General features: G+C 30.4%; 1 protein-coding gene across 2 annotated transcripts in view; it reads right to left on the bottom strand.

Annotated features, from left to right (window-relative positions):
- LOC122526000 overlaps nt 1-14,470 on the bottom strand; it is an 80,745-nt gene that overhangs the window by 16,747 nt on the left and 49,528 nt on the right. For both annotated transcript variants that reach the window (XM_043649068.1, XM_043649067.1), the window contains exons 4-5: nt 9,929-10,055; nt 1,562-1,697 (exon numbers count right to left, since the gene is read on the bottom strand). In XM_043649068.1, the coding sequence (XP_043505003.1) occupies nt 1,562-1,697; nt 9,929-10,055 (263 nt within the window). The remainder of the gene's footprint in view (nt 1-1,561; nt 1,698-9,928; nt 10,056-14,470) is intronic.

Consider the following 14,470-nt stretch of genomic DNA (forward strand, 5'->3'; position numbering starts at 1 on the left):
ATTGATATACTTTTAACTATTTTTTTCTTCTTCTTTCTTTCTTTTTTTTTTTTTTATTATTCGAGTTATTTATTTTCGTTTGAGAAGATAGAATATATAGTAGGTCCGAATTTGTAGTGCAAATAACAAAAAATGTTGACTTACGATATTAACCGCCGTAATCCAATTTAATCTTTTCGTTTAATTAATTAACAAGATAAAAAAGAAATAAGTAGAAAAAAAATGGGCTCGCGAGAGTTTGAAAACAAACGGGGCTCGTTCATTATATCGCTAGGATATATCGTTGAATTATATTTTAAACAAAGTTTATACTTTGCTCTTTACACGCGAGTTAGAAAATATGATCATTTGATTTGGTTTTATTTCTTTTTTTTTTTAATAGAATTATTAATACAGGCCATATTCGTTCGTTCAATTGCATAGTCGCGTGGCAAAATCGTATGTCAACTACCGTAAGTGTTAGAACGACGTCATGCCAGTTTGAGGATAAATTTGATAATAATTCTCGCCTATTCTTAAAAATACGTAAGGTGGAAAAAAGTTTATAACCTGGAAAAAGAGACTGATGTAATTGTACGATATCACAGAATATCACGCTACGTATGTGCATATGTAGGTCGCGAATACGTCAGGTGCAATATATTACATTGTAACTGTTGCAACGTGGTTTCGTGGTTAAACTGAATCGCGTGTTGTTAATCGTATCTATTGTGAACACGATTTGAAGTCACTTTTACTCTGAGAGTGTATAGAAATTTGTTCTCCCGATATTTTCTCATTATTTTCTTTATTTATTAACATAATTCATTATATTTTTTTCACAAGATTTTATATATTTTCTACATTATGATTAAACAATATTTTACTTTTGAGCGTTTGTAAGGTGAACCATTCGAAATATTGATTACAAATTCCCTTAATTGTAATTTAATTATTCATTTTAAGATATTTTTCATGTAAAGTGTGGTTCAAAATCTGGCGTTATCATCAAAAATTTGATACAGCTTATTAACATAATTAAATATACTTTGAGAAAATCTTTTTATTTTATAGTAAAACGTTTAACTCTTTAACATATTTAAGATAAATTATCAGCAACATTAATTAAATGTTGCCTCGATAATATATTATAATTTATTTTGATATATATATATATATATTCTACGTAGAAAAATTTCATATCGATATACAAAATTTTGGTCCACTTATTAGTATAATTAAATATGTATTTTGATATTTTACGTACCTATTTTTACTTGATAGTTAAATATTTGCAAATAAAAAACAAAAAAAATTGTCTTGCGAGAAGTTTAATTGCCACTTAGAAGATAAATTGTTGATGAGAACTAATGATATAAGGTCAGGATAAGGGTAAGATTAAAATAGATAAAGGAGCTCGGTAAATGGCCAACATCGAAAAGTTGCGTCAAGGTGCTTAATAGCGATTATAGTTCTCTATAATGTTGCCAGTTGTAGTTGAATTATCAGAGAATTCGAGTTTACGATCAAAGTACATTATTAATTATTAAAACAGTAACGTTGATAGAAGGAAAGGGCTTACCTATGACCTCCATATTGGCTTCAGCAATAACCGAATAAAAGTTAGGTGCCTCTGCGACAACTTCGCACTTGTACCTCCCACTGGTGTGAAAGCTTACATCTTGTAGTTGCACTCGTGTATTGTTAGAGTGTCGGTGCTGTAAAAGAAAAATAGGACAAAAATAATAACAAGAAATGAAGTTATAAATTATCACGATTAGAGTTGACAAATGACTACAATCTTAACGATATATTTTAAACGTTATTTTTGCAAAAAAGGAAAGAAAAAAAAAAAAAGGAAAACTCTCATTCTAAGAATTGCTAGAAAAATTCACCTCTTTCCTCATTAAAAAATTTCCGCTAAAAAGTTCTCTTACTCGGACGTTTTGATTTCGTAATTTAATGCCATTCGCACCGGGATGGAATCCCACGTGGCACTAGATTTCCGAATTAATTAGTCGTCGTAAATCTAGCAATGCTCGTATAATTATAATTCCAGAGCTAGTAATGCAATCTCTTCTTTCTTTCTTTCTTTTATATTTTATCTCCCGAGGTTGAGATTAAAGTATAAGCGTCGTACTTTTGAAAAAGTTCATTCGAGAAAGGGAGAGAGAAAATTGTGCTAGACCGTTTCCTCTCTTTTTCTATTTCTTTCTCTCTCCCTTTTAATCGAAGGGAAACGTTTCCTTCGAAAACAAAATTTCTTTTCTCCCGAGATATTTCTGCACGAGATAACGCGCCGAATTAGCTCGTTATAGTTCTTACAAGTCTTCTCTCTATTGTATCTTCGAACACAACTTATGTTGAACTCAAATTAAGGCGTTAGAAGTTCAAGCGCGTTAATGAAATTTCTCCATTTAAAGGTACACAACAATAACTATCCAATCTTCGAGATTTTTTTCCAAAGTTCGATGATTAACACTCCCTTCCCCCTTCCCCTTCACTCCTTATCATACTTAGAAATCCAATGAACTTTACGCAAATGTCGAATCACTCTCCTCTTCATGTTTATTCAGCGTATTTTTCTGTTTTATTGATTTCCCGTTTTATTCTCATATCGAGTTGGTCAATGTTGCGACAAGAATCACATGTAAAATGTAAATTGTTCGATATTCCAGTGAATTTGATCATATCTCAAACATTTATCTTAGATACGACAACTAAAAGCACAGCAGAGATATCGAGACCGCCATTCCCACACCTTTTTTTGGGCACGAGGGTAGCCGAATCCATTGTTAAGTTTCGATCGGGTATAATAAAACCTTTAGTCATGTTTATTTAAGAGAGAAAACTGGTCCTCGCTACATTTAAGTGCACAAGATCTATCGCTGCGAAAGAATTCCGAGAATTATTGAAAGAATATCGGAGGAACAAACTAGTATAATATACAAAAGACTGAAGGAAGAACAGGTAAATTTTTAACACTAAATCGTTAACGTAATATAAACGTTTTATAATTTGTAATGATACGATAATTTGTAAAGATCCTGTAATTTATATAAAAAAGAAAAAGCAGATAAAATGCATAAAATATACATTATTCATTTTCAAATGTAAGAAAATATTTTGTTCGCTATCCAATTGGCTTAAATCTTATTCTAATCATTGATCAGTGATCATTTAATCGTTCACTGTAGAAATAAGTATAATATCAGCAACCAAGCACCATGCTGATATTCATTATAACAGAATAACAGAATACATCTTTAATTATTAACAATTGAATTCGTGTCTTTCCTATATTACTTCTTTCCCTCTTTAAAACGTGAAAGTTTGAAAAATTAGGTTGTCATAATTAGGTAGTATGATAAAGTATGTTCAAGTGTGCGTGCACAGTACGAAAAGTGAAGATTATTTTATGACCGTACGAACACACAGCCAATAAACAACGTCGGAATTTTTAATGCAATCAGAGTCGAAAATTTATTACGTGATTTGGAAGATCAATTACTCTTTCTCGAGGATTAACATTTAGCGTATGATAATACGTAAAAATGCGGTTTAATTTTCGCAAATGTAAAATCACTATTCCATAACTTTTCTCCCGTTTATCTAATTTATTTTTCTCCATTTTATGGGTTTACAGTTCTTTTCTCAAAATTGAATTGGCCAATAAGCAAAGTCGGTATTTTTAACGCAGCCTGAGTCAAAAATTTATCAGATGATTTTCATAATCAATTATTCTTTCCCCGAGATTAAAATTTCCCGTGTTATTAAACGTAGAAACGCAATGAACTTTTTACAAATCTAAAATTATATCATCCACTAGGTTACTATAAGCATATTACTTTATTTTATAGTACTTTCATACTGTGGTTGGAATTTTTTACACTGCCTGGTTCTACAATTTCTGGATGATATCAAAAAACAATTACTTTTTTCTTTTTTCTTTTTTTTTTCAAAACTAATATACCATACGTCGTTGTTAAACGAAGTGAAGAAACGTAATGAACTTTTCGCAAATGTAAATTTACACCGCCTTACCTCTCGCCAAGATTTTCCAGCTTATTACTTAATTTCATTCCCACGCTTTTTCTTCTTCCTTTTCTTATTCTTTCTCTTTTTCTTTTTCTTCTTCTACTTTCTTATCGGGTCGGCCAATAAGTAATGTCGGAATTTTTTTAATACAGGTTCGCGCTGAAACTCTTCGGGTGATTTTAAAAATCAATTACTCTTTTTTTCGAGAGACTTTTCGATGATGTAATTTTTGTTCGGATCGTAAGAAACTTCCTTCCCGGAGCTTGTAGTTTTTTAATTAAAAAGAAAAGGAAATAAAAGTGAAGGAAGGAACGAAGGAACGTTCGGAACGGTGGGGGAAAAAAAACAAATTCGTTTACCAAGTCTCGGAGAATAGAGAAATTGATTTTTAAAATCATCTAGGGACTATTTACTCTTCCAGGTACTTTCAAACAAACCTCTATTAAAAATTCCAACATTACTTATTGACCAATCCAATACTTTTATTTGAGAGTACTTGTAAGTTGATCTCTCTCTCTCTCTCTCTTTCTTTCTTTCTTCCATTCTTTTCTTTCTTCTTTGCTCTGTATTATTCTTTGCGAAAAGTATTAAATGGACGATGGATATAAGAAGAGAGGAAGAATGAGAAAGAGATATATTTTTACAAGTGAAAAGTAGTCTTGCGATCGAGTAAATGGATTATCAAGCATTGCAATTCTATCTTTTACAAGAGTATCCTCTCTTTTTCACACACACACACACACATAGAAATACACACGCACTGATTTTGTTTCTCTTTCTCTTATACTTTTACATTTTCTTACTTTTCGATCTAGGTCTGTCTTTTGAAGAGGCCACGTTTAAAATACTATTTCCCAAGGAATCAAAGATAGGAAAACTAAAACTAGATTCGTATTGGGAAATCTTTTCTTCCCTCGTGAACGACAGTATCAACTGTATCGATCTTTGATCTTAATAGCATGAATTTTCAACGGGAAAACTTTAATCGTGTACCCTGTCGTCCGATATTTCTTTAAATATTGAAAAATGTCGAGCTGCAACACGATAGACTAACTCAATAATGCGAAATATTTCGTGCTTGTGTACGCCATGAAATTAATTTCTTTCATAACTTTGTTTTTTTTCCCAAACAAAATTTACTATAAACTGATATTTTTTAAATATTAACAATTTTTTTTTTCACTGAATAAAATGTATACTATAGAATTAAATTATTTGATAAGTTTTATCGATGTAAAACATAGAAAAATGACAGTTTCTTTTTTTTGTTTTTAATGACATTTTGTGAACATCGATAAAAACTTTTGTATCTCACTATCGTTTGGAATGAAACATACAAAGTTCTTTGGGTATATCGAATAGGAAAGACTTCAAGATCTTGCGTTTGCAACAAAATAGGTATCTTGGAAACTAGATCAATTTATCGAGTTTTCTTTCTCGTTAATAGTGCTTCTATCTATAGGTTTTCATTTCTTTATTTTTCCTTCTCAAAATTTCCTCTCTCTCTCTCTCTCCGTATTTAACCTTCTGAAAATAATTTTCGATAACAGACTGGTAATATTATATAATTTTCATTAGTAAATTAATATAAGCATCGTAAGATTGACGTTGAAATTAATATCCGAGAAGAGTTCCTATTTCCGTGAATTATTATAAGTACTGAGATGAGAAGATATCAATAAAAAAAGAATTTAATATAATATTATATTATAATATCAAATTTATTCGTATAAATCAAAATTGAATTTGATACGATCGAGTATTATTTTCTTGCAAATATTACTAAGTAGAATTACTATATAGCAATTAACGAAGTTTCTTTTGCTCAAAATGAAAAAACAAAAAAAAACGAGGGAGAAAGAAAAAGAAAGAAAAAGGGCGGAAATTAGGAAGAAAGGAAAAAGGGATGAAAAATGTGTCGAGCCAGTCACCACTATGGAATCCACTTAATTTCTTGGTACTCCAATAAGTGTCACGGGATAAACCGAGAAGAATAAGATGGTATAAAGTACGAAAGAGGAAAAAAGAAACATTTATATACCTATGTCTTTATCTTCCTCTTATTCTATATATACTGGATGTTCCAAAAGTCGATTTACCTAATTAAAAACTTGTTAATTTGTTCTACAATTATTTGGAGAAATCCATACATATCCTCTGTTAAAAATACAGTAACGTAAAGTTAATATTTAAAAATTACGGTAGTCGATTGAAGAATTGTTTAATACCGAAAAGAAAATACATTTCTATATTAAATTCAGAACATTATAATCTATTCACGTAAAAAGAATAAAATATTGTTTTATTAATCCTATTTAATAAACCATTACAATATTGTTTTATTATTCCTATTAATAAACCAATATCGATTGTTTTAATGTCGTTCTATCCTCGAAGTGAAGTGATTTTTATGAAGTGATTTATGACAGAATGAAATAGTGTAGATTTGGTATGAGAAAAAATTTCTTTATCGATATCGTGTGGGTAGCTTGCTTGCTTGCTTGGTTGCTAGGCTTGGCCGAGTTTGGATTAATAGTTAAACTTTTTTCATGATCGAAGGAACGCGAAGAGGATTGGCCGATTCGACTCACGTAATCCTCATTACACGTGGGCCGATCTTAAAGAGCATAGCTTCGAAAAGAAAAGAAAATTTTGCGGAAGTTAGAAAAACGAAGCGGAAACGGTCTCGTTATCGAACCAACCAGACTGCACTACTGAATTCCTAATCGAATATATAGACGATTTTTACGATTGGGCCGATTAGATATATATATATATAGTATATCAGACTCCCTATTCCATTCTCGATAGCTACCTTCTTCGACAGATCGTTAAAACGTATTCGTTTCATCGCGTCTATTCTGAAAGCCAACGAAAACGAGTTCAAAGTTTCGATTATCGTTTCGTTTATTTGCAATACGTTCGTTTCATGCATGTTTTTATTCTTTTTTTTTTTTTATAATACACTGGATATCTTATTTTGATCCTCGTTTTATAAGGTGTCGACATATTCTATGAAAATAAAATTAAAAAACAAATTTGATACGAAAATTTATCACACATCGTAAATAATTGATATTATTAAATTATAAAGATAAATATATATATATATTAAATTTACAAATGATTTATTTCTTGTTTAATTTTCTACAGTAATTTTAATGGTATTTAATTAATAGAAGTGATGTAATGTTCGGTATTCGCGGTCATTGTAATTACGAATATTATTATACATATTTAAGCAAAAAATCAGTCATCCGTTATTTTGGTTTCCTTCTGATAATTGCATAACAAATCATTTACAATTTTACGTTAACACACACACATATTATTTTATTTGTTATTTTTAAATCTAGAATATATTGATGCTGTTTGGTAGAATATAAATGAAACAACCTGTGTAAAAATAAATACACATCAATAAAATTGTTCTTTCATTCGTAAGAGAAAGGAATAAAAATAGAAAGGAATTAGAAAAAAACGTAACAGTCGTATCTCGAAACGTCAAATAATATAATAAAGGTAGTCTGACTGTGCTGAATATAAAATTGATGATGCCGATGCATGAGCAGCATGTGTATTACGTTTATGTTTTGCATCGTCCCGATGGAATTCTTTTATAGGTGCTCCGTGGAAAATTGGATAGAAATTGGCTGGTAATCTCAAGCGTGCGAAAAATGCCACTCTCTCGTTCGGTTGATTCTCAAAGAGGAGAAGATCAAAAGACAAACAAAAAGGAAAAGAGAGAGAGAGATAAATAAAAATTTATTAAATATGCACATAACTGTTATTTATTAAATCAGTTATACTTTAAACACTTTTAATCAATATTTGAAAGAAATATTTATAATATATTATCAGTATGTTATATAAATGATTACTATTGCATTGTATAATGTAAAAAAAAAAAGTTATTAATATATATATAATTTATCATAATATTTTAGTATTTCATTTTGCGCCAATAAATGAATTTTAATCGATTCATAAATAAATATTGACTATTTATTTAAAATATTTTAACAAATTAATATTTATATTATAAATATTGATAATTTATTTAATAAAATATTGAATAAAAATGTTCGATAACGTAAATAAATAAAAGTATAAATATATACGTATATTATAATGCGCGTACATATATGTATTGATTGAACGACATTCGATAACGAAATATATATTTTCTAATTATTCTCTCGAATTATCGATTCGTTGGAAGTTCATTACTTCGTTGATCCAATACAATGTATAATACATTACTCCCAATACAATTAGGATTTTTGACCGATATCTATCAGAATGCATTTTCATTACTATCATTTTCGCGATATATCTCAACGTTATTTTCAACGCGCCATTAAAATTTACGTCATATCGCTTTTGCACTAACTCGTTATTAACGTGTCAACGAGAACGGCCAGACTAACCAACGTAAATAATAAAAATTATAATAAATATAGTGACTCTCGTGAATACAAATATCTATACGCGTGAATACTCTATTTTAAAAAATAAATTATTATAGGAAGATGTAACACACACACACACACTGTTCGGATGAAGATGAAGTAGAATATCATTCTTATTACGATTGGGATCTTAAATTTAGTACAAATGAGTAATAACAATTTGAAAACAAAAAAATATGATAAAATAACTTAAACGGTTTCAGGTTCGTATAAATTTGATAATATTATAATCGAATATGGCAATATTTGTATGTGTTTTTTAAGACCGACGTATCATATACTAATTCAAACAAAAAAGTGTGTTGCGTTATCCTATTTATTCGATTAAAAGTTATTTTGAAAATGATGTAAAATATAAAGACAATTTTTACTCAATACAATCGATTGTCAGAAATATTAGAAGTTCGATTATGAATACGATCAGAGATAATTATTCTTGTTTTTGATAAGTATAGCTATTTAATAAATTATTTTGCTTGGATATTTAATTTTGAACAATTACATATCAAACTTTGTATTAATTTACGAGTCAATCTTTCTCTCTTTTTCATCTTAATATTTTCTTTTTCTTCTTCTATTTCTACGAAAACTCGATCTTCCTTAAGGAATCACTATGCGCAATCGTGAAACGAAATAGGTCGTTTGTCTTCTCCGTGGAAGTCGAAGTCGCAGTATCTCTTCGTCCTTCCAAATGCGAAAGCTGCTACTAGACATGAACAATCTCTCCTCTCTTGTGAAACGGAGCAGAGAGAAAGAGAAAGAGAAAGAGAGAGAGAGAGAAAAAAAATAGAAAAAAAGAAAGACTATACCGTCTCCACAATAATTTAAAGAGTAAATTAGACCTGGTAAATCCTCGTCGAAAGTCATGGATATTCTCAAGACAACATCAATGTATCACAAATTTTATTCTATTTTGTCATCGTCCATCTTACTATATTTTTTATAACTTATGAATAACAATCTGATCATTCTAAATGATTCACATTACTTGAAGATCTTAAATATATTTTGAAAAAGAATTATACGTTATAATGATATAAAGTTTAATAAGGAAACAAAGTTTATCTTGAAAATTTTCTAACTTTTTTCCATAAAAAAGAACCAACGAGTCATAATTAATAGTTTTATATATATTACATATATATTATTATATTATATTATTAATAGGTTTATCAAATAAATTATTATTGTAATAAAATAAAATAAATTATATTAAATTATATTTAATTAATTAATTAATTTAATTAATTATATTTAATTAATATTATATTAAAATAAAATAAAATAAAATAACTCGTGTCCCTTGAAACGATGCAATTTCTTTTCGTGTTTAATAATTTTTTATTCAACGGATTATTTTTAAATGTTATTTGAGAACTGTGCAAGAGTTATGTGAATCAATCTGTATTGAAAAAGGATCGTTCAAAAAATTGACTTACGTCCACTTTAATACCCTCGACGTGATAACTATGTTGTGTCGGGTCACTCCTAGGTACGTATCTATAGAATTCTTCGTGATCCTTGTACCAGGAAAAAGAATAGAGCTTGTCCGATTCTAGATCATAGCTGAAACAATAAAAGAAAGACCATTGTGAGCTATTAAATTCGTCTGGAATGATACTGCGCGCACACCTGCGAGTATTCACTTTTATGAAAGAGACACTTTAACACACTGTATTTATATTCAAAAGTTATAAGACATTGTGTGAACGAATAGTAAACGATGAAATATTTTCACTTCGGATATCTATAAAACTATTGTAACGTCCTCGCCACTATTTAACATATAATTTTTTTGCAATATTTTAACTAATTGTAAGATAGAAGCGAGACTTATTTTAGTAGTTTAATAAATAATAAACGAAAATCTCGTACCAGTAGTTCAACTAAAGTATAAATGTGGTGTATATATTCAGTGATTTAAATATTAAAGCCAGTCGAGTTAAATTACAGTTGTAAATATGAAAGATCGATAAAGCAAATTACACTGATACAATAAAAGAAACAAATGAAACTAATATCAAGTAATTTAATTGAAACACGAGCGAGGCTCATTTCAGTGATTTAACACGATTCTTTTAATTAATATATTTTTATAAACATGCGAGATGATTACTTGCGGTATTTATAACGAGCGAAAATTAGAATTATTATTTTATTTCAATTAAATGATTGAACTCGTTATTTACAGTAAAATTAATATTATTGTTTTGCTTATCAGTTATCGGAAGTAATAACGAATAAATAAAAAGATTTTACTTTATTTGATATACTCGGTAATTAATTGATATTTGAAATGAATATTTAGATGAATATTTTAAAACTCGTTAAGTTGCTTTATTTAACGAGCGAAAATTAGAAATATCCTTTTTTATACGATAAAACTCTTTATTCGTAGTAGAAGTAATTTTTCCTGTTTGTCGCTTGTATAGAAAGCAATATTTAAACGAAAAAAGAATTGTTCAACCGCCATTCAGGGTTGTTCTTTTAACATTTGATTATTCCAGTTAATGGAACCGATTTTAATAAATATTTTAAAACGCGCCGATTACTTTTGCGTTTTAAAAATCGAATATTAGAAATATTTCTGTTTTACACGATAAAATTTGTTTTCAGCGGTGGAAGCAATTTTTCCTGCTATCGAAAGTAATATCTGGATAAAAAATAAATGTTTTTTTTATCGACCATCATTCAGGTATGTTTTTTTTAACGATGCATTTCGGTAGATACGAAGTTTCTTTTGTAATTGAAATTAATGACGTTACGAACTGTCAAGTTTTATAAGAGTTTATGTCTACCAAAGCGTATCCTTCGACAGTGAAATGCTTTTAAGTTTACTTTGCAATCACTATCCCGTGGTAAATATTAAAAAGCATAGAAAAATCAAAGAGACCAATTTATCTCGTATAAAATTCGATCGTGCCATCCAAAAACAAATATATAATATTTTCATTTTATTATTAAATTTATCGATTTCGTTGATTAACTTAGACTAATTGATCATATTAACGAATTTAAAATAAAAATCGAAGAAAAATCATCGAATACAAATGTAACGAACTACGAAATGCTTTCCAATAAATTACTTAATTGCTTTATCATACACAAACGTTTTAGTTGTTTGCTTATTAGTTCAATTCGATCGGCCAATGATTCTTTGCTTTAGGAAAATATGTGTGCTACACATTGGAATAGCTTTGCTAGCACGATGCCACGATCTTTTTAACTTCTCTTTTTGTGTTAAATTTCCAACTATAATCCAAACTGGTCGCTTATGGATTATACGAGTTTACCGATACACGAGTTTCGACAAATATTTTCTTTTCTCCTACTAGTAGTACTTCTCTAACCCTCTTTCCCATTCTACCTCTCACACTACGAATGGATTTTCCTTCATTAAGGATAAAACAAAAAACAATTAAGCCCTACGGGGAATTATTTTTCATCGATCGTTTTTCTTCTTTATTATGAAATCCTGTAAAATATTGAGAAGAAAGAAACTATTTGTACAATACGATTTTATCTCATGCGTATTAATCTCGAATCTCCTCGACTATGATACGAACGAGTAAAAAAGATTATAAATAATAATAAGAAGAAAAAGAATAACATTGATCCAGATTGTTTATTTGATTGGACGATCGTAATGATATTGGAATAAGAACGAACGGACACAATAGTTTGCGTGACGAGGACTTTGGGGGGTGGACTTCAAGAGGGTGAGTTACAATTATTGTAATTGATCAACATCCGTGATCGAAGCAGACTACTCCTGGTTCGTTAATTTACTAATCAACTCGGTCTTCCATTAAATCCTACACACAACAAAGGTTTCATGAGACTTTTTATAAAACCAGTTCTAAGAAAATGGTCATCCTTTTCTTTTTTCTTTCCTTTCCTTTCCTTTCCTTCTTCCTATTCAACGAATTTTATTTATAAAATGGTCAATTATATTCCGATTCAAAAGATTTGTATATCTGAAGATTCCTCCAACGTGAAGTCCTCTTCTCGTAATTTCAATTAGGCTTAGGTGATGAAGGTAAGGCTTAATTAAATCAAATATTATAAAAGGCTTGGGTTGAGCCAATAGAAATAGGACAACTTTATTGGCTCGTTAGGGAAAAGTAATAAAATCTCTTTTTTATGTATGTATAAATACAATTAATACGAGTATATGATGAGATTACAATGTTATTTAAAAGTATACAGACATGCATATTCGTTCACAATGAAAAATATTCGTCTCGTTTATATCTACAAGTAGTCTTCGTGTTGCAACAATAGAAGATTCGTTATTTTTTCCAAAGATGTGTCCTCGAGGCTGTTCGGCAAGAAAATAGGACGAAAGCTTTCGAAAGCTGAGCCCACAAGGGTCTCATTACAACGGCATTTAAAAGTGGCGGATACGGACGATTACCGCTTCGGAAAATTCCGGAATAATTGACGCGCGCCTTTTGAATATACATTAAAGAATTTACGGTAGTTTCCGACCGTAAAGGATTCTCATTTAACGTTCCTGAATTGGGGGAATTTTATTCGTAATTAAAAGATACGGGCATTGATAAAAACGAGCATATTTATGGTTGTAATACGTTCAAGTTCATAATAAGAAGAGACTTTATATTTTAAAAGAGAAACGTTCTTGAACATTTGTTTTCTTAGATATTAACGATGATTAATATAATTTTTGGATCATATCAGAACACACGTTTCGAGATCATTGAGGAAAACTGAATAAATCAACTAATGGTCGATATGCGATTTGAAATGCAAACTTCGTGCACGATTATCAACATTGGTTGAACCAATAGGACAACCACCGACCAATACTCTAATCGTTCTAATCAAGCTATTAGTCAGGCATCCCTTTCCGCTAGCAATCTCGTTTACGGTCGATACATTCGTAAGATCGTTGAGTGCAACAGGCTGTGTTTATTGGATTATACATACGATATGCTGAATTATCTCATTAATTGATTAAAATTCAAAAGCACGTGGTACTGACGATTGGACCTGGACTACTACTATGAGCGGTTCATGCGATAACATAATTAACCAGTTACTTTAATATTCTAAATACTTAACGACGTTACGTGTAAATCAAAATCTACAATCTTGTTATACAAATCTACAATCTTGTTATCAAAGTTTAACATGTTGGTATTTGATATTCGATTTCATTATTTTCCTATTCTTCTTGTTATATAACATTCTATATATATATGGAAGTAAGTTGAAAGGAAAATTTGAAAAAAATCCCATCGATTCAAGGTTGTCCGATGGATTTACTTTGATCCAAGGAAGACACGCGAGACTGGTTAGTGGTTTCCCTTTGGAGGTTGCTTTTGGTCGAAGGATAAATGGATCAAGGGAAACGTTAGTAGAATAGAAGATGGTTAGGTTACTGCTCTTGCCTTTGTTCGAGCAACGTCGTCGTCGTCGTCGTCTTTGCACGCTCGAGAACTGTAATTTTGTTTCATCGGCCTGGAGAACCACTTTACGAAGGAAGTAGTCCGATTAACGCTCCCTTTTAACCCGATAAACGTAGCTGAACGAACCAAATTTCAAAAAATCAACCACCCTTTTCCTTTCCATTCTACACGCGATTCCTAATAAAACCCCCCTTCCTATAAACCCACCCACTCATTCACCTCCTACTCTTCCCTCCACTCGTACGCTCTCATTCTCTCTTTCCCCTCCCGATTTCTGCTGCGTTTCTCATAATTGCATACCTGGTAACCAGCAATGCGCTTAATTTAGATCACGTTTAAGGAGAAATTACCTCTCCGCTATCAGAACTCCGCTTGGGCCCTCCATCTTTACGAGCCTTTCCAATTATCTCGATTCTTCCTGAAGGTAGAAATGGTAATAAGTTACGGTGAGATGTTCGTAAAACGACTAATTACACAAGTGCAGCCCCATTAAGTGACGAATGAACGAACGAACGAACGAACGGTACGCACGAAGCTTCCTTTCTTCCT

The sequence above is a fragment of the Polistes fuscatus genome, unplaced genomic scaffold (genome assembly GCF_010416935.1).
Source record: "Polistes fuscatus isolate 324 unplaced genomic scaffold, CU_Pfus_HIC Scaffold10, whole genome shotgun sequence".
NCBI lineage: Eukaryota > Metazoa > Arthropoda > Insecta > Hymenoptera > Vespidae > Polistes > Polistes fuscatus.